At 41.9% G+C, this 21,893-nt stretch overlaps 2 protein-coding genes across 2 annotated transcripts in view; one reads left to right on the forward strand and one right to left on the reverse strand.

The window, feature by feature from the left end:
- Positions 1 to 12,315, reverse strand: part of LOC145391138 (uncharacterized) — a 99,920-nt gene extending 87,605 nt beyond the window's left edge. Inside the window, exon 1 of the mRNA XM_080265819.1 lies at positions 12,306 to 12,315. Within this exon, the coding sequence (XP_080121945.1) occupies positions 12,306 to 12,315 (10 nt within the window). The remainder of the gene's footprint in view (positions 1 to 12,305) is intronic.
- A 535-nt stretch (positions 12,316 to 12,850) lies between these two features.
- LOC145391198 (KICSTOR subunit 2-like) overlaps positions 12,851 to 21,893 on the forward strand; it is a 45,579-nt gene continuing 36,536 nt past the window's right edge. Inside the window, exon 1 of the mRNA XM_080265876.1 lies at positions 12,851 to 12,860. The gene's annotated coding sequence lies outside the window, so the exon portion shown is untranslated. The remainder of the gene's footprint in view (positions 12,861 to 21,893) is intronic.

The following is a 21,893-nucleotide window of genomic DNA, read 5'->3' on the forward strand; positions in this document are numbered from 1 at the left end:
TCTTGCATTAGTCAAAGGATATGAGAAACGAATGTATGCTTCCATGCCCGAGATAATAACCTTCGTAATGCGCAAGGCACACTCAGATGGCTCCTGGCCATGGAAGCAATAATCATTCCAGGGAAAATCAAAGAAGTACTGCCTGAGGGCCTCCCAATCCGCAGCTCCAAAGTGTAACAGATGACATTTCTTTGGAGGGTCCACAGGCCGTACTGGAGCGGTAGGACAGGTTAAGGTGATAAGGTTGTGATCAGAGGAGCCGAATGGAAAGAAATGATTAACGGTGTAAGCAGGATTAGTTGTAAGGAAGAGGTCAAGGACGGTATGTTGGAGCTCTCTCCAAGTCGGTCAGGGATACGGGTAGGGTGCTGTATAAGCTGCTCTAGGTCATTAAAGATAGAAAAGGTGTAAGCTTGGTCACCAAGTGGATCAGTGAAAGGAGAGGAGAGCCAAAGGTGGTGGTGAACATTGAAATCTCCTAGAATGGAGATTTCAGAGAAAGGAGAAATGGATAGCATACGTTCCATCGTAAAAGTGAGATAGTCAAAGAATTTTTGATAGTCAGTAGAATTAGGAGATAAGTAAACAGCGCAGATATATTTTGTCAGAGAATGACAGGAAAGCCGAAGCCAGAGTGTAGAGAATTCAGAAGAATCTAGTTCAGGAACACGAGAGTAAGATAAGTCGTTGCGTATACATACACAACAGCCACCTCTGGCTATGAAATGAGTATAGAGAAAGTAGGAGGATACAGAAAAGGGTCTGCTGTCAGTTGCCTCAGACAGATGAGTCTCAGTTAGAAAAAGAAGGTGAGGTTTGGAGAGGACAGGTGGTGCTCAACAGAGTGAAAGTTAGAGGAAAGGCCAGGAATGTTGTAGAAATGAAGAAGAAGAGAGTCAGACAGTGGTTCCAGGCAGCTCGAGTCGTCACCGGAAGAGGGGCGGAAGGTAGAGACATTTATGGTCCCCCCTCCCGGGGACTCCGAGGCCACGTGTTGAGCAGCCATTTTATTTTTTTTTTTTCTTAAGGAAGTGTAGTGGGTCTGGTTAGTACTTGGATGGGTGACTGCCTGGGAGCACCAGATGCTGTTGGCATCCCTACGTGTCAAGTGGGGTTGGTGGAGGATTAGTGCCCCTCCCTGTAAACAATTAACTCTAAGCCCTTGGCCACCCCGTGTGGGATACATGGCGTCTGGCAATGAATGAATGAATGAATGTAGTGCGTACTGTGCATGTAGTCTAGTGCTGATAGAGAAACTTGTATTGGAGAGCATGCTGGCCTACTCTCTGTGTTACTGAGACACTGATAAAGTTCAGCAAAGGGGGATGGTCGGGACCTAGTCCCGAGGGCTGATGAAACAGGAGCTCCAGCTCTCCCTATCATCAGCTTTCCATCCACCTTGGGAGTACTGCCCTGCTCGACTGGTGCTAGTCTACTCCTGTTACTTCCAGGCCTTCATCTATGCAACAGGTCAACTCTAGAACTGTCTCCCCCTGTCTGTATTTCCTACTTCCAATGATCAGTCTTTTAAATGCAGTGTGTCCAAGCATCTCAAAATGAATGGAACTTGAATTTGGTTCTCTTTTGCTTTGTTTTTGTTTTTTTCTGGGAAGGAATGGTTTGCAGGCTCCTGGCCTTTGGTTTCTTCTTCCTTGCTTAAAAAAAAAAAAAAAAAAAAAAAAAAAAAAAAACTTCCATACATATACTATCATGCAGAGACTTTTTTACTTCCATGCTCTTTTTCCTATTTCTTATCACTACTTTCAAAGAACCAGCAACCTCTCTTCCCTGCTGTACCCTATCAAGCACTTCATCCTCCAAGCCTCCATTCTTACTCATCTCACAACTCATGTACTTAAATGCACTCACATTTTCCATTTCCTAATCATCCAACCTCACTGTACATTCAGTGACTCCATTTCTCTCGAAGACCATAACTTTACTCTTCCCTACAATCACCTACACTCATTTGCCAAGCCTTGCAGTTCCTCCTTGTCTTCACTTGACAGTATATTATCATCTGCAAACAACAGTACAGGAAGCTTCCAAACACCACCCTCTCTCATTAGGACCACTCCAACATCCACTACCCTACCTTGTACAGCGTCTCTTTTATAACCTCATCCATATACAGACTGAACAACTATGGAGACATGGCACATCCCTGTTTCAATCCAACATTAACATAGAAAAATTCATTCAGTTCACTATCTACAAGCACAGCAGCCTTAGCACCTTCATATGTACGATACAGTGGGGCCATTCTACTGAAATCTGTTAAAACTTCAATATAATTACTTCTCACTGAACTGAGGATGTGTACAGGTACTGTAATAATATACCTAATAGTGGTATAAATTATACTAATATTACATGCGGCAAGACGTGAGAGAGAAAGCAAAGCTTCAGATCTCTGATCCATCCGCCTAACAAACAGGAGGTTTTGTGGGAGTAAAGAGAGGGCGTCAGGGATGGACATGTGCAATTAACCTGCCCTCTGGCGGCAGACTACCCAGCCCCCTTATTAGTGTTCATGACTACTGGTTCATTATACAACCAAGAATTTCTCTATACATTATGAAATGCAGTCACTGAATCAGTGCCTGAAGAGGTCATGACCAAGTTAATTTCCTTGGAAAGAGGGGTGCATCAACAGAGTGGATCACATTCAGTTTCATTTCCCTGACAACCCAGACAGAGATGAGATAGCAGAGGACATGGTTGTGCAGGCTTTGTCAACTCCTCAAGTATCATGAATGGTAGCTACATATATTCTAGGGGGTGACTCTACCCACCTCGAGCAACTACTTTATGTTGATGTCACTTGAATATGCTGATAACACTTAAACAAGAACTGTATTCTCATTAGTTCACTCATTCATCATCTAATCCATTCTTTCCCCATGAGGAGCATAGTAGCCCGGAGCTAGGCAAGTTAGTCCTGACATTTATGATGAGAGTTACCAGTCTCACTCATCCCTGAGTAGCATCATGTGAGCAATAAACTCCAATCACTCCTTGGATATAAACCTGCACCTGTTCAATCCAATTGGAGTGCCTTAATTGCCCACTAAACCATCAGGCACCATAAGTTGGTTACGGTATATGGTTACCACCCAGTGTGGTAAATGGTTTCCTGGTGTACAGGAAACCATCTGGCTCGTCACTCAGTGTTGAGTCACCCAAAGACAGATGGAAGAGGAAAGAATGAAGAAAAGAAAGACAAGAGGAAGGATGGAAAGAAAGAAGAGAGGAAAGGGCAGGCACACAAGAGCAGCAGTACATCATGTGAGTGGATGATGTGTCCCCAATAACCACTTTCTAGTTAGTTTATTACTGTATGTATTTTTCACATCAGCAGATGTTTTATGTTTGTGAACCTACAATTATGGTACTGCAATCATAATAAGAGTTGATGGTACAATCATATTTCAACAAAAATTGCATGAGTACAATTTCTCACTTTTCCAGTAACGTGTCTGACGGTCATTTTTTCCTTAACAGCACAATTACAGTAGAACCTCTCTCATTCGGACTATATGGGGGAAGGGTTGTCCGTATTAGCAGATTGTACTCCAGACCATCAGGGTAATCTCCAGTTCATACCAAAAACTATCTACATATGGTATGTTTGTTAATTATCAACATATGTGGCATATGTCAACCCCACGTAACTGCAAAAGATGAAAGGATACTAAAATAACTAATCATAATTTACAGGTAAGGCCATGACAAGAAACTAGCCTACATTTTAAACTGTAGTAAGTGACTAAGGCCCGTGTAGGCAAAAAAATTAATTAATTAATTAACTGAGGATGAGGTGGAGGGATGGAGTTGAGAGGTATATGAGGGAGGGGGGGGTGAGTTGGGGGGAGGGTAGTCAAATGGTGGGTGACAGAGTGACTTAGAGGCGTTTTGTCTGCGGCCACCCTTTGCGGGATTAGGGCGTCGGGCTATAGATAGATAGATAGACAGAACTGTAATATTTGGAATAGAAATAAAACTTATGTAGGAAAAAAATACATTGTCATCTTTGGCATACTGATAATGCCCATATGGGCAAGAAGCTAATGTTTGATGTACAAGTAAAGCACATTTAAGTACAAAAAATAACCTACAGTAATCACTAAACACTGCAGAATATTCTGACCCATTTTTGTGTAAGCAAACTCCTCCTTTTAACACCTTTATTCATTGCAGAAGCTACACTTGCATTAAGGGGCATTGTAAGGAGGATTAACTTTTGAAATACAGCGTAAAAATATAAATGGTTGGTGAACTAGTTGATTGAATGAATGCTAGCTTGTGTTTAAACAGGCACCCATGTTGCGACCTAGCGTGATCCAAGACTAAACAAATGATGATCGCTTTCCACGCCGATACTGAAAATGCCTTTAGAATTACTTTCAACATATTTTTGGAGCTTATTATTTTTAAATTTTGTCTGAATTAATAGAAATCCGGATTACAGGGGTCCGGACCAAAGAGGTTCTACTGTATTAGGAATAATCAAACTTGCTGGGTATGGTTATGATCCTTATCTGTTGGCATTTTATTGATAAGAAGCACTCCTCAACTGAACCAGTATAATCACTGACTTACTGAAATTACTTACACAAACTACAAGACAGGGTTGCATCGCAGTAACATTCCTTAGGCAGCTTTTGAAAATCTATATAACATCCAAATTAAAACATATACCATAAAAAATCCAACTGTGGTATGAAGTGTTGGTAATATAGGCTAGCTTGCAAAAACTATTTGTTTATATTGCATCATTTCATTCATTCATACATTGCCAGACGCCATATATCCCAAACGGGGTGGCCAAGGGCTTAGAGTTAATTGTTTTACAGGGAGGGGCACTAATCCTCCACCAACCCCACTTGACACGTAGGGATGCCAACAGCATCTGGTGTTCCCAGGCGGTCACCCATCCAAGTACTAACCAACTTTTGCAAATACAGTCATCTCGCATAATGTTCATAAATATGGGCAACACAGCCCGTCGCACTTTATAAATTCGCACTTTGCAAAGCATAGCATCCCATGTTAAAATGGCTTTTACATATCCTGAATTTTCGTATACTCTTTCACCAATACCTATCCCTGACTAAAATGCAAAAGGAAAACTTAGTGTTTGGAAACTCCAAAAGGAAAACTTAGTGTTTGGAAACTCCCTGTACTGTTGTTTGCAGATGATACTGTGTTGTTGAGTGAAGACAAAGGGGAGCTGCAAGGCTTGGTGGATGAGTTTAAGAGAGTGTGTAAGAAACGGAATCTAAAGGTGAATATAGGGAAGAGTAAAGTGATGGTCTTTGAGAGAGGTGAAGTCAGTGAATGTACAGCGAGGTTGGATGGTGAGGAATTGGAAAATGTGAGTACATTTAAGTACTTGGGTAGTGTGATGAGTAAAGATGGAGGTTTGGAGGGTGAAGTGCTTGAAAGGTACAGCAGGGAAGAAAGGTTGCTGGTTCTTTAAAAGCAATGCTAAGGAACAGGGAAGTGAGCATGGAGGTGAAAAAGTTACTACATGACAGTATTGTGATACCAACTCTAACGTATGGAAGTGAAGCTTGGACGTTGTTGGAAGGACACAAGTCAAGAGTGAGAACAGTGGAAATGAGTTATTTAAGAGGAGCCTGTGGAGTCACATGGAGAGACAGGCTGATGAATGAGGATATAAAGGAGCATTGTGGTGTGGATGTGGATGTGATAGGAAGCGTTATGAGGAACACACTGAGGTGGTTTGGCCATGTGGAGAGGATGGAGGGTAAAAGACTGACAAAGAGAGTGTATGTGAGTGAGGTGGAGGGGGGAAGAGGGAGGGGGAGGCCGAGGATGAGATGGAGGGATGGGGTGGAGAGGTATATGAGAGAGAGGAGTGTGAGCTGGGAGCAGGGCAGTGAAGTGGTGGGGGACAGGGCGACTTGGAGGCGATTTGTTTGTGGCCACCCCAAACGGGATTGAGGCGTCTGGCAATAGATAGATAGATAGAAAACTTACAATTGAAACATGCAAGAGTAATACTGTATATTTATTAGGATAATTCAAGACCTTACCAGCACTGTACAGAGGGTAGATAATGCGAATTGTTGTTGTGGTAGCCGAGGCAGTACCACGGAAGCTGAATCAAAACACTCAACAGCTGTTCTCCAGTGGCCTCATCCCATGCCCCACTATCATGCTCTTCACTACTGGAGGGGTTCTGGCTCTCTTTTGTATTTTTTTTTTCTTCTTGGAAGGAATGGTTTGTGGGCTATTAGCCTTTGGTTCCTTCTTTCTTGCATTAAAAGGGGAAAAAAAAAAGATAATTCACCGTCTCCATCCTAGGTACATTCGTCTATCTATCTATCTATTGCCAGACGCCACAATCCCGCAAGGGGTGGCCATTTGACTTTGAGTTAGTTGTTTTACGGGGAGGGACACTAAATCTCCACCAACTCACTTGTTGACACGTAGGGAACACATATGGTTTGGTTATATGGTTACCACCCAGCGTTGTAAATGGTTTCCTAGCTTACATGAAACCATTTGGCTTGTCACTCAATGTAAAGCTACCTGTAAAGGAAAGAAAACCAATAAGAAGTGAAAGGAAAGATGGGAGAAATAGGAAGAGAGGAGGGCAGGCACAGAAAAAGAATGATAAAGGCTAAGGAAGGAGTAGGCAGCACTACATCAAGTGAGTGGATGATGGTCGCCACCACCTACCACAAAGGTACATTCATACATGTGAAAAATCCTTTTGGTAATGAATCATTACATGTGAAAAATCCTTTTGGTAATGAATCATTACCAATCGACTTTTCGGTAAGTAATCATTCTGAATCATTATTGATCAAATTTTTGGTAATTAATCAATCTGAATCATTACAGATCAAATTTCTCATTACCAAATTGCCTCACATTTGGTAATGAAAAGTACCAAATGGCAACCCTGGTGACAACTGCACCAGTGATTAACAAATGCTCTTAAAGCACAATATTGTGTGGCCAGTTTTATGGAATGCACATCTTAGTTTGCACTAGGTTAGGTGCTACCTGTTGCTGCTCCAGGAAACCCTCGAAGTCCAGGTCAGATACACAGACATTACGTCATCATCCTGCTGCTGTGGCCATTAACTCACACACCAGCCGCACCTCACCACACATAGTTGCGAGAGAATACCATATCTGCCTCAATTTTTCATGCCCGTCGCACATTGCAAGTAGCAAACGCACTTTCTAAATACTGATAATAAATTACTGTCAGACCCCCGTCAAACATTAGGCAAGACGCACTTTGTGAAGGAGCACTTTAGGCAAGATGACTGTGTAACTGAAAGTAGTTCAGTAACTTGTCTCCAAATGTGACATTCCTTACAATGGAATGGCCCTTTATATTATCTTCATTACAAACACAAGCAGTGGCAGATTCAGTCTTACACACATACTGGAAGGTCTATACTCACATACACATACAGTACCGGTATACTGTATACACAACTATACAAAACACCACAGCTATTTTCACAAGATAGCAGCTTTTCCCTGAAGAAGCAGTGTGAGAGAAAGAGCAGGGAAAGCCTCATATAAGGTACCGCGCGAGATTAGTTACCCTTGTGGCAAAGGAGCTAAAGAACCACAGGAAAAATGTATCGTTGGCTTCACTGGTAAAGACATATGTATTGAAACATGACACTTAGTTAAACAGGTACAGTAAAATACTACTGCCTAACAATATTACTGGCCACTGGGAAATCTACCAGTGCTATCATCAAAGTATTAACTATAACTGGTATTATACCAGAATTTGTGACACATGGTTAACCATCTGAGTAAATGAGCTTCCTTTACATCAACAAAACAGTTCAGTTCAGCTGTTTTTTTTTTTTTTTTTTAATGTGTCCAACTCTGGGCAAAGGCTTCAGGGCCTATATCTTAGGGGCGGGAGCCTATCCCAAGGCCCAGTAGTCCTCCTACACCTCCACATGTCACCACTTCGGCGCTAACACCCACCATCCATATTGAATACATGCTAGGGCTGCCTCATACAGGACTGGTGTATTGGTACTAGGTGAGGAGTATCGTCTTTGCATCGGCACTCCTCTTGTCAATTTATTTTTCCAATTAATTAATTATTTTTCTTGCGTTAAGCTCGTGTTATGCTCGTGTGCCTTTTTATTTTCCTTTTTTTTTCCAATTCTTCTTTGCTATTTGTTATGGTATTGTGGTATTAGCCTGTCTTAAGTACTTAATTACAACCACCACAGGAAAAAGTTACCTGGTAGTAAGATTTCTTTTACATACAAACAGGTTGTCCAAATAGCCTATATAAAAACAGACTGGATATAATACCACTTCAGTAAAGGTTTGGACAAAGCTATCTATCTATCTATTGCCAGACGCCTCAATCCCGTTTGGGGTGGTCACAAACAAATCGCCTCCACGATGCCCTGTCCACTGCCATTTCACTGCCCTGCTCCCAACTCACACACCCCCTCTCTCATATACCTCTCCACCCCATCCCTCCATCTCATCCTCGGCCTCCCCCTCCCTCTTCCCCCCTCCACCTCACTCACATACACTCTCTTCATCAGTCTCTCAACCTCCATCCTCTCCACACGGCCAAACCACCTCAGTGTGTTCCTCATAACGCTTCCTATCACATCCACATCCACACCACAACGCTCCTTTATATCCTCATTCGTCAGCCTGTCTCTCCATGTGACTCCACAGGCTCCTCTTAAATAACTCATTTCCACTGTTCTCACTCTTGATTTGTGTCCTTCTAACAACGTCCAAGCTTCACTTCCGTACGTTAGAGTTGGTATCACAATACTGTCATGTAGTAACTTTTTCACTTCCATGCTCACTTCCCTGTTTCTTATCACTGCTTTCAAAGAACCAGCAACCTTTCTTCCCTGCTGTACCCTATCAAGCACTTCATTCTCCAAACCTCCATCCTTACTCATCACACAACCCAAGTACAGTACAGTACTTAAACGTACCGGTACTCACATTTTCCATTTCCTCACCATCCAACCTCGCTGTACATTCACTGACTTCACCTCTCTCAAAGACCACCACTTTACTCTTCCCTACATTCACCTTTAGATTCCGTTTCTTACACACTTTCCCAAACTCATCCACCAAGCCTTGCAGCTCCCCTTCGTCTTCACTCAACAACACAGTATCATCTGCAAACAACAGTACAGGGAGTTTCCAAACACTATCCTCTCTCACCAGGGCCACTCCAACATCCACTACCCTACCTTGTACCTCTTTTATTACCCCATCCATGTACAGATTGAACAACCATGGAAACATGACACATCCTTGTTTCAACCCAACCTTCAAGGAGAAAAATTCACTCAGTTCACCATCCACACGCACTGCAGCCTTAGCATCATCATACATACTCTTCACAGCATTCAACAACTTCCCATCTACTCCATATATTCTTAATACTTTCCACAATCCTTGTCTATCCACCCTGTCATATGCTTTCTCCAAATCCATGAAAGCCGCATACAACTTCTTTCCCTTCCCTAGAAACTTTTCCACTAAAGATCTAAGAATGAATATCTGATCTACACAACCTCTTCCCTTCCTAAAGCCTCCCTGTTCTTCTCCAACTAATTCCTCTGTTCTTTCTCTAACTCTGTCAATAAGTATCCTACCATCCGCTTTTCCTATTATACTAAGAAGACAAATGCCCCTATGATTACCACACACTTCTTTTTCCCCTTTTCCTTTGTACAAGGGAATAATTATACCTGACTTCCAATCCTCTAGGACTCTGCCTTCCTCCCAGGCCAATCTGCACATCTTCCACATCCATTCTACTACTCTCTCTCCCCCATGCTTCAGCATTTCACCACACACTCCATCAATTCCTGGGGCTTTCCCCAATTTAACTTTCTTCATTGCTTCCACAACTTCTATCCTACTGATTTCTTCCTGTGTTCTCACCTCCCTCCTTCTCCCAGCCACTTATACTCGCATTACTTCCATCCTGTATGTTCAACAATTCCTTAAAGTGTTCTCTTCATCTGCTCACTTTTTCTCCCTTCTCCACTAGTAATCTACCATTTTTATCTTTCACTTCCCTGCTAACCTCACTTCCACCCTGTCTTACTCTCTTCACCTCTTTCCAGAACATTTTCTTACAGTCCCTCCACTTTACACTCAAATTCCTCATCCACTCTCTTCTTACTCTCTCTTACTAATCTTTTCACCTCTCTCTTTCTTTCTACATATAACTCTCTCTTCAAAGCTACAAGCATTTATACCCGGTACCAAGATTTTGGTATTATTTTACTTTAATCCCACCCGGTCGCTGGAAAATGTGACTTATCTCTATAGGTCGGGTGTATTGAGTACATCATTTTCTTCTCAGTAAACATCCGTCGCAAATAAATACTTTCCGAGATATATGTTATTTTTCTTAATTATTTGAAGGATCCAGGAGCCAACATGGTGGAGTAAACATATTTGCTGGTGCGGGCACGTTCACTTGGTCTAAGTCAGCTGGACTCGAGTGTACTCGGCTGGAAATTTTGTATATGTGAGCTTTAAAAACAGCCAATCAGGCGTCGCAAAGGAAGAGGGACTTTTGAAACCAGCCAATCACAACAGTCGTAAGTAAAACCAGCTAATCAGCTTGAAGTATTTGTGGGTGATGCAAGTACGCCCGAGATTTGAAAGTCAGTCAGTCATGGCCTCCGGTGCTGAAGAATGTGTTGTCGATTTCAAAGCTTGTATCGGGTGTAAGACGGACTACTGGCAGATTATCAAGGACTATCACAGTAATAACGAAACATCTATTAAACTACTAAGAAAAAAAAGGGTTTTGCCAAGTGCAGTGCAGTGTAAAGAGTGTGATTTGCCCTGCAAATATCGGGAAGACAGACATCAGTGGTACTGTGGCCGGTGGAAGAAAAAGTAGGAAGAGTAAGGGGAAGGTGCAATGCAAATTCACCGTTTCTGATCTCTAGGTAAGCATTCCCCTAGGATAGGTTAGGTTAGGTTAGGTTAATGTAATGGGGGGGTCTAGGGGGCGAAGCCCCCCAGTTAGGAAACACGGCCAGGGCTGGGGGGCAAAGCCCCCCAGTTAGGAAACACAAACTCAAGGGGCTGAAAATTATATTTTTCCGAAGGATTTTAGTGTTTTTCGTTTGATTAGGATACCAGTTCCAGTCGGAAATCACTCGATTTTCCGTGTTTCCCCCACCCAAAACCACACTTTCCCACAGGTCCCCCATTATTCTTTCTCAGGAGTTTCAGAATGCAATGTTTTAGTGTTATGTGATTCTGGTGGTCATTTTCAGTGAAAATTACTCGTTTTCGTCGTATTCCCCCAATAACCTTGGTACAGGGGGGGGGGGTTACGCAAAACGAGTGATTTGCGCCAGAAATGACTATCAGATTCACATGAGAAACACTATAAAACATTGCATTCTGAAGCTCTTGAGAAAATATGGCAGGGTGGGACTAAAGTAAAAATTTACCAACATTTTATATTATTTACCGATGCACTAATACAAACACTTAACAGAAGCTACTGCCTGTGTTGCATCATAGGTATCAGCTTTTGATCGTCAATTTCAAACAGTTATGAATTTTGTTTTTAAGCTTACAAACATATAATCATTTTAACTAATGACAGTTAAGCCTACAATGATGCAAGTTTGAAATTTTGGAGATTTAGCTTGAGTAAGACAATTCAATATCCTCAGACTTGGCAGCTTTACCAAATCAGTCTGGTGAAGGTAGATCCCCTGAGCTCGGACCAGTGGACCATACAGCTCTGCAGGGCGTGGAGAAATCCTTGGAGAGACCGCTACCGTACATCTCTCACCAGATTTAGGCTATGCTACCCTGGTGCAGGCTTCAACTGCCAACTCTGTGGTTGTGATGTGAAAGCACTACCACTGAGCTATTCTGGCCTCATTTGTCCAGTTATCTCCTAGCTTACAAATTTTATTTGGCTTACAAATAGCTATACAAATGGGCTAAAATATCCATTATTAGGGGTGAAAAGATCCACCTTGTCTTCCTGCTTTACATCTTTTATATTACTCAAATCCTACGCCCAGATCATGTACCTCTAAAAGCAGACTACACTATCCCATACACAAATTTAAATGTGAAAATCCATATGCTTTAAACAGTCACGTCTTATCACTTCGGCCTATGGATTCTTCCGCAATAAGCCAAGAAAACGTGATTTTATATTCCACTACACCTCCCTTCCATGTCTACTAATCAGCCTCAAATGCCATCATATTTTGGCTCCATGAAGTTCCTTTAAATCCACCTACCTGATTCCATTGTGTCCGGCGAGTGTGGGTCGCTGTAATGTGAAATACGTAAACTTCTGGCCTGTGTCAACCCACCGCCACTGTAAACACCAGCCACTAACAACGCTCGCTAATCACATTCGCTAAATATTTCCTTTATTAATGCATTACATAGTGATATTTTTACTTATAATATTCTAGAAAATTTTTCTGTATAATTTTATCTTTCTTATAACGTAAAATAAAATAGCAAAGGGGGCACGACGCCAAAACTTGTACCTATTCTCAACAATGTTGATCCACAATATAACAAATTATTCAGCAAAACGTAATGTAATTCAACGTATGTGACTAAATTAGAAAACAAAAAACTAAATTTACATTGACTGGATAAGAGCCTAATAATATTTACGTTTGCACAAAATTTTGTCAACAATGTTAACAATATTCTTCTTAATTAATTATTAATGGACAGTTAAAGGAAATGAGCAGACTTCCCTTTAAACTGATGCCATAGATGAAGTAGAGCCTAAAGCGACTCATCCAATGGTATTCAGAATTTTGAGATAAATACAGGTAACTATGGTGTACGGTAGTAATTCGATATGGGTCAGCATTATGTTCCGGTGTTAGTTTAGGCTTGCTATATAACTTTCGTGAAGTCTCACAGTCCACTGACAACTCGTGTATATATAGTAGAATATTTGGACTTTAACTTGTCATGCCAAAGTAATGCATTTACGTCGTTGCTAGCCCTTTGCTGGAGTAACTATGCTGAACATGCTGAAGAGAGTTACTGTGTGTTAGCTTGAATAAAATACCAAGCCCAAGCATGTCCAGCTAGCATTTTTTTTCCCTTGGACATCTAGTAGTTCACAGCAAACAGTTATTTGGTGTTAGCCTGAATTAGAAGGATAAGTAACTAACTTAGAGGTTTTTAGCTATTTACATTGCTACATCTACAGGCAGGCTACATTTAATTGCTTGGTAAAATGTGAAAATAGCATGCTGTACTTTGATAAGATATGGCTATTGGTAAATTTGCCTTTTTGGACAACGCCTCTTTGGAAGACGAAATCCTAACCAAACCAAAAATTAACTCTCCTAACCTTACCTACGACTCTTATGGTACCTTATTGTTCCTTCTAAAAATTTACCTTACCTTAATCTGAGCTGAGGTATGTAGTAGCCCCCAAGTAAAAAAGTACGGTAATTGGAGCTGTTCTTTGAAAGTGCAGCAATACTGATATATACAGTATATCCATAATCTTGTCATTACACAAGATGTTATGTTTTTGTTTTGTGAATATCTTTTTAAATCATGATTGGTAGAGCACCCAGGTTTGACCGCAGCATGGCACAGGCAATGCAATCAAGAGTCCAAAACGTGGCCAGAGGTTTTATTATCATGTAAACACTACCAGGGGCATAGATCGGTCTCTTATCCTTAAATGTTGTGGACAAACAGTAGCCTAGTCTCAGGCCCCTATGCTTGGAAACAGGCAAAATGGGATTTTGTGTGTGTGTGTGTGTGTGTGTGTGTGTATATTTACCTACCTAATTGTGATATACAGGAAATGAGCTATGCTCGTGGGGTCCCGTCTCTATTTCTCTTTAACCCCTAAAACGCTGATCGTCGCGTTTGCGACACTCGTCCATAAGGGCAGGACGGCGGGTCGTCGCATTTGCGATTTTAGTAAATTTTGAATAACCGCGGGCAAGCAGGCTCCAGCTGGTATTGTCTATCAGTACCACCACCCTCAAGCTACAACTAGCATACTTTACCTTTGTACTACCGACCTCAGTTGTTGCCAAATATCGCGTTTTCCCCCCCGTACCCCCCCCACCACGGCCCGGCCAGCCTGGCTGTAATACATGGCAGCGCTCTGAGCGCTCAGAACTGTAAATCTGCGATCTCCTCTCACAAGCAGTTTATGCTACTAGGAAACGCTTGTTTCCCCAGTTGTAACACTAGCTTTTTTTCTCACGGTTTGCCTCTGTTTAGCGTCAGTTTACTGCAGGCTTTCAAAGTGAGATTATGGCGAGTTCTAGCTCTTCCCAGTCAGTGCAAGCGGCCGACAGGAACGAGAATAAAGTGGCGGACGTAAGGCAGAATAAAAAGCGCGCTGTGGTGATCTTTTGGGAAGTAATATGATTGAAAATAATGTAGTATACATGTTTTTAGCTGTGAAAATGGAAATGTTTGTTGAGTGACGGGAAGACCGCCGCCACAGTGCATGTCGGCCGTACGCTTCGTTGATTTTAGCCTTATTTTCAGTGCTTATTGTACAAATACGGATTCCTAACTACCTTTACGTTGTAGTATAGTGTTTACTGTGACAGAATGAGGCTGTGGTAGAGGGGAAACCGGGTTGCTGGAGGTGTGAAAGTGAAGATTTGGTTATCCAACTTTGCAAGTCTCCACAAGTCCTTGGGTAGTCCACGAAGGCTCAACACCTGTCTCTGGAGAAAGCTGAATGTAAGTACTATCTGCCATACCAAGTATAATGTTCTAGGGTTAATCTCTGATTTTTGGTGAATATTTTCCTACAGGTACTCAGACCGCGATTCAACCCCGCCACTCGGGGGGGATCGACTGTAAACAACCGCGTTTTAGGGGTTAAGTCAAAGTTTGCTTTAAACTCATTTAAGTTTTTAGACTGGACAATCTCTATGTCCAATTTATTCCACAGGTCTATGCATCTATAAGGAAAACTATATTTCTTGATATTCTTCAAGCAGCTTAGCTTCTTCAATTACGTACAGTATGAGTCTGGGGGAAATAGCAGTCAGATAGATTATTTTCTGGTTAGGAGGGCTGTTAGGAGGTTAATATGGAAGTTGGAAAATATGGAAGCTGGAAAACCACGTACTAAAGGATGCATTCTATAGCGAGATGAGGAGAGTGGTGGCTGAACAGGTAGCCATAGACAGAGGCGTTAATGAACAGTACAGAACCCTCAAGAACAATCTCTTGAGAGTTACTGATGTATTATGCGGTTGGACAAGAGGACCACCAAGACATAAAATAACTTGGTGGTGGGATGAGGGTGTAGAAGCTGCAGTTGAGGAGAAAAGAAGGCTTTACCGGGATTGGAGGACGGATGGTAGCAAGGAGGAATACTTGGCTGCCAAGCATAGGGCTAGAAGAGAGGTATGCAGGGCGAAGCCTGAGTCACAGAGACTTTTAGCCTACTTGATAAACCTAATTCATGGGGAAAGGAAAAATATGATATTTAAGGTGACAGATCAGATGAAGAGGGATAATCAGGATATTATAGGTGAGCAGTAAGTGAAGAATGATGAAGGAAGGGTAGTGGTGAACAGTGAGGATATTAAAGATGCATGGAGAGACCATTATAACTAGTTGTTGAATGAGGAGTTTGACTGGGATGGGGAAGGTTTGGAGCAAGCAGATCCACTGTTTGGGCCTTGGCTTTTGATTGATGCTGCTGCTGTGAGTAAGGCAGTAGGCAGGATGAAAGTGGGGAAGGCAGCAGGTGTGTTTGGGTTGACTGCTGAAATGTTGAAGGCCTCAGGAGGTATAGGGGTGAGGTTAGTCACTGACCTGATAAATATGATTATTTATGAGTGTGTTGTCCCAGATGACTGGGTGAAGAGTGTAACTGTAAATGTGTATAAAGGGAAGGGTGATGCCCTGGAAAGAGGAAATTATAGAGGGATAAAGCTTTTAGATCAGATAATGAAGGTAACGGAGAGAGTTTTAGAAGGTATGATTAGAGAAAGAGTGAATATGGATGAGATGCAGTTTGGGTTTATGCCAGGTAGGGGGACCACTGATGCCATACTCATTGTTTGACAGCTTCAGGAAAAATATATTGGTAAGAAAAGGGATCTGTATTTTGTTTTCATTGATTTGGAAAAGGCTTTTGACAGAGTCCCTAGAGAGGTGGTGAAGTGGCCAATGAGAAAGCTTGGCTTGGAGGAGTGGCTGGTTAGGGTGGTTATGGCTATGTATGTGGGTGCTCGCACCCAGGTAAGAGTGAATGGAGATTTGAGTTATGAGTTTTCCACAAACATTGTTGTGCATCGGGGTCAGTTTTGAGTCCCATGTTGTTTATCATGGTACTTGAAGCCCTTTCATGTGACTTCAGAAACGGACTCCCGTGAGAGATGTTGTATGCTGATGATTTGGTGTTGATTGCAGAGAACAAATGGGAGGCGGAGGAAAGGTTTAGGAAGTGGAGAGATGGTATGGGGCACAAGGGCTTAAGGGTAAATGCAGATAAAACAAGAGATGATATCTAGGGTTGGTGGCGGTAGTCAAAGACGAGGGAGAGTGGCCATGTGCAGTTTACCACAAGGGTGTGGGAAGTAATTCCATTTTGTGTGGCATTTGTGATAAATGGGTGCACAAGAGATTTAGTGGTATCAGAGGTAGACTGCGAGATATATAATGCTGATTTTATGTGTACGGCGTGTCGGGGAGAGCGGGTGGAGATTGTCAGGCGTGAAAAGATTGAACTTGCTGGTGAATCTCTTGAGTGTGTGGAAGAGTTTTGTTATTTGGGAGACATGTTGTGTGCTGGAGATGGGGCTGGAGCTAGCTCTGTGACTAGGGTGAGAAATTGTTGGAAGAAGTTCAGGGAGCTCTTGCCTCTCCTGACATTGAGAGGACTCTCCCTACGTGCTAAGGGGTCTTTGTATGCAGTATGTGTTAGGAGTGTAATGCTGTATGGTAGTGAGACCTGGGCAGTAAAGGAAGAGGATATTCGCAGGCTCAGATGTACAGAAATGACAAGATTAGGTGGTTGTGTAGCGCGTCCCTGAGTGCAAGGTCTCGGAGGGTTGGGTTTACGATGGAAGAGTTGAGAGGTAGGATGGGACTGGAGTGTATTGGTGTGATGAGGAGAGGTAGACTGAGATGGTTTGGGCATGTGGAGAGGATGGGGGATGATAATTGGGTGAGGAAGGTGAGAAGTGTTAATATTGGGGGTGGGGTTATGAGGGGTAGACCGAGAAATATGTGGAATGAGATCATTAATTGTGACCTCAGGATTAAGGTATTGAACAGGGAGGCTGCAATAGATTGTGCAGCATGGAGAGCTGCCATTAGGTGACCAAGACTGACGCATGCAAGCATGTTGGAGCCTTTAAAAACGAAACGAAACAAAATGTCCTCTTGTTACTCTCTTATCCCATACAAACAGATCTTCTCTGTCAATTTTATCTACTCCCATCATGGTCCTGAACACTGCAGTCATGTCACCCCTCTATCTCCTTTCCTTTAAGGAAGGCAAATCCAGCTTTTCCAGCCTCTCTCTGTATGACAGATCTGCCAGGCTGGGGACCATCTTGGTAGCTGTTCTTTGTATTCTCTCAGTCTTGTTTATATCTGTGTGTGTGTGTGTGTGTGTGTGTGTGTGTGTGTGTGTGTGTGTGTGTGTGTGTGTGTATTTACCTAGTTGTAATTACCTAGCTGTGATATAAAGGAAATGAGCTACACTCGTGGGGTCCCGTCTCTGTGTCTCAACCAATCAAACTTTGCTTTAACCCCTACACCGCGGGCTTGTTTACCAATGACTTGCGTGTGCCGCGGGGTTATTTGGGCTCCGACAGACTCTCAAAAAATATTTGCCAAAAATCAGTTATTAGTCCTAGAATAATAAAATTACATATGCCCAGGTTCGAATCCCGGCTGGGGCAGGGAATGGTTTAAGGATTTGAATTTCTTTAAATCAGGCTTTACTGATCTACCAGAAGACCCGCCGACATGTCGTAAAAATACCCCCGCTAATACCAATACACCAGTCCTGTATGAGACAGCCCTAGCATGTATTCAATATGGACGGTGGGTGTTAGCGCCGAAGTGGTGACATGTAGAGGTGTATGGTATGTAGGAGGACTACTGGGCCTTGATAGCAGGCTGTGAAGCCTATGCCCAGAGTCGGACACATAAAAAAAAAAAAAAAAAAAAAAAAAAAAACATACCTTCAGCATTCTCCTGGAATGATTGTTGAGCCTTCGTCGGTTACCGTAGGACTTGTGGAGACCTCTGAAGTAGGGTAACAAAGTCTCCACTTTACACTTCCCGACAACCCGTAATATGATTACCACAGCCAGATACAAACACTATAAACACTATTCTACAATTTTCAAGTAGTTTGGGATCCATACTCAAAAAAAAACTGTGAAAGCAATGGAAATTACGAGCGCGTCTGATCGTCGCACTGGCACTAGTTCGCTCTTGGTAGTCTGTCATTTATTATTCATAAAACCCCTCACACTTTATATTTCTATTACTATATAACACTTATATATATCTACAGTCTTTATCCATAAGTTTCCTTCAGTAGTATTAGTTTATTGTCACTGTAGGGATTCAATTTCTTTCAGTAAAATATGTAGCATTCACTTTCTCGTCCTGTATACTGGCATTGAGAGTGAATGTCACTTTCATCTTCACTCTCATAACTCATAGCATTCAGACATGCCAGAGTGAAACTTTCACTTTCATTACTCCTAGGGTATATACTCGTATTCTTATAATACTACTCATTTACATTTCTATTTACGTTCTCTATTTTATTTACGTTATTTACATTTCTATTTTATTTACACTGTGTTGTGCACTGTCACTTGAAATAACTTATAAAACTATTTTCCATTGTTCACGTATATTTACATTCATTACTTTCACTTGCTGTTTACACATTATTTACACATTATTTACAATTCCACTTGCACTGTTTTACTCAATAGAAAGATCGTAGTCACTCTTTTATCAATTGTCAGCCCTTTACCTCTTTCCACACGAGGTTTAGTAGGGGGTAAAGGTCACAGGGCCATTTGCATGGGGGTGAAAAAAGGCCTTGAAGTCAGCAAGAAGAAACATACGTACTCTCACTTCGGAAGATGAGAGTGAACTGATAAAGGAGGACCAGCGTGGAGGCCTGCTAGGGGTTATTCAGAGTTACCAATATTACTTCTTGAAACAGCTAAGTCTAGCACTGATATGATTGGCAGGAAATCTAGACAATACATTATAAATTTGGTAGTTCCAGGTGAATGTAAATATCACTTAGGCTTCTCCCTTCCTTCCTTACATGTATATTTATTACGAAAATAGATTATACGGCATATTTCAAGGGGAAAAAAACAGCGAAAATTAGCGAACGAGTGCACGTGAGGTGTTGTCAGGTGATAATTAGCCAATTCCAGGTGTATGGCACTCTCACTTACCTTATTTCTTTCTTGTATATATTATTTGGTATAAGAATAGGACATACGGCTTATTTCAATGGATGAAATCAGTGAAAAATTCCAGGGAAGATTTACTTAGCATAGCACGGCCGGGCAGGCGAGAGGATAGGGTAATGGAGGGGGGGTAGGGAGGGGAGTCAAGAACGGGGAGAAATGGCTAAATTGTCAACAATGGATGGGAGTACAGATGAGATTAGGAGTGCTGACTTGTGTTGGACATTGGCAGTACTGATAGATGATACAAGCCCCCACTTGGAAGCCCGGGTGAATTCAAAATAACACAGAATCACAAAAGCGACGCCCCGCGGTATGATCCCTTGCTCCCAAGCGTCACGAAAGTGACGCCCCGCGGTTAAGGGGTTAAACTCAAATATTTAAGTTTTTGGACTGGATGATCTTTATATCCAGGCTATTCCACAGGTAATTGCATCTATATGGAAAACTGTATTTCGTGATATCCATCAGGCAACTTGTCTTTTTCAATTTCTTTCCATGTCCTCTTGTTGCTCCCCCATCGCATACAAACAGATCTTCTCTGTCAGTTTTGTCTACTCCTGTCATGTCCCTGAACACTGCAAACACGTCATCCCTCTCACTTCTTTCTTTTAAGGAAGGCAGACCCAGCTTTTCTAGTCATTCCTCGTATGATAGATCTGCCAGGCTAGGGACCATCTTGGTTGCCACTCTTTGTATTCTCTCGATCATGTTTATACTATATCTTGGGGCGGATCATAGCCACTATCAATTTTTTCATCATCTCATCCATGTATTGAAATGCCACTCTTATGCTTGTCAAGAGCTTATATGTCTTTTTGACAATCTTGTTAATATGTCTTTTGGGTGATAAATTATCTTGGACCAACACTCCCAGTTCCTTTTCTTATATCGCTTTTGTGATTGGTTCATTTCCCATCGAGTAATTTAGTAATGGACTCAGTACTTTTACCCATTTCCAATATTTTGCATTGAATTTCATTTCCCATACCTGGCTCCACTTGTAAATCCTGTCCAGATCTTCCTGCAGCATTTTACATTCCTCTTCAACTTTATTCCCCACATGATCTTTGCATCAGCTACAAACAGACTGGCATAACTGTTCATGCCATCCACCATATCGTTTATGTAAATCAGAAACATTACAGAACCAGCACCAAGCCGTGCAGCACTCCACTAGCTGCGGGACTCCACTTGTTACTTCCCTACTTCCCTCCACCCTAACATCTTGTCCTTTATTACTGTCCTCATCTGTTGGTCTCTCATGAAGTCTCTCATCCTCCACTCCAAGAGGTTCCCCATCAGTCCTTGTATGTGCTCCAATTTCCACAGTCACTTATGGAGTACTGTACCTTGTCAAAGGCTTTCTCCAGATCTAAGTACACACGGTTGACCCAACTATCTCTCTCCTGTAGTGTATCAATCACCCTTGAGTTGAAGCTCAAAAAATTAAAGACATACAACCTTCCATTTCTGAATCCAAACTGACTTTGTGCCAAAATGTCCTTCTCCTTCAGATATTTTATCCACTTATCTTTCAAGATTCTCACACAATTTTGCAACCATGCTGGTCAGGGAGACTGGTCCATAATTCGGGGGCTTTTCCTTATTCCTGCCTTTATAAATTGGTACCACATTTGCCTTCTTCCATTCCTAAGGCACTTTCCCTTCTTCCAGAAAACACACAATTAAACAGTGCATATTATCCACCAGTTGTTCTTTACATTCCTTTAGTTCCGTATTCAATTAGGGATCCTGTCCGGGCCTTGGTTCTTTCATTACATCTTGAGTTTCCAGGAATTTCTACACTTCCTGCACTACCACTTTTAACACATTTCTAGTCACTCCTGCCCCCTGCACAAAAACACTTTCCCTAGTGAAAACTGATTGGAAACTTTTGTTCATTATTTTAGCTTGCATTACTGTATCTGTATAGACCTTTCCTTCTGCTTTCAGCTTATTTTCTGCTTCCATTTGTTTCAGTTTGCCATTGACTAACCTATAAAACAATTTAGGTTCCTCCTTACATTTGTCAGGTATACCTCTTTCAAAGTGTTTTTTCTTCTCTACAGATTCTTGTCTATTCATTTCTAGTTCTTTTGTATTCTTCCTTTGTTCTGTTGTTTCGTTTCTTTTTCCATCTGTTCCTTGCAATATCCCTTTCTCTTTTCGCTATCATATACCTTCTGTTGAACCAATCCTTTTTCCAGTTCTCTCTTCCACTTGCTGTTGGGACATATTTTCCCACACCCATGTTATAAAGGCCTAGAAAGGTATCCCACTTCATCTGCATCTCACCTGCCTCTCTGAATTCTCTCCAATCTGCTTCTTCGAAAGTTTTCTTCAATCCTGTGAAGTTTTCTTTCCCAGAGTTATACCTTCCATGCCTGT

Source organism: Coenobita brevimanus, chromosome 17 (genome assembly GCF_032717465.1).
Source record: "Coenobita brevimanus isolate Jiangsu-jjx chromosome 17, ASM3271746v2, whole genome shotgun sequence".
NCBI classification, from domain to species: Eukaryota; Metazoa; Arthropoda; class Malacostraca; order Decapoda; family Coenobitidae; genus Coenobita; species Coenobita brevimanus.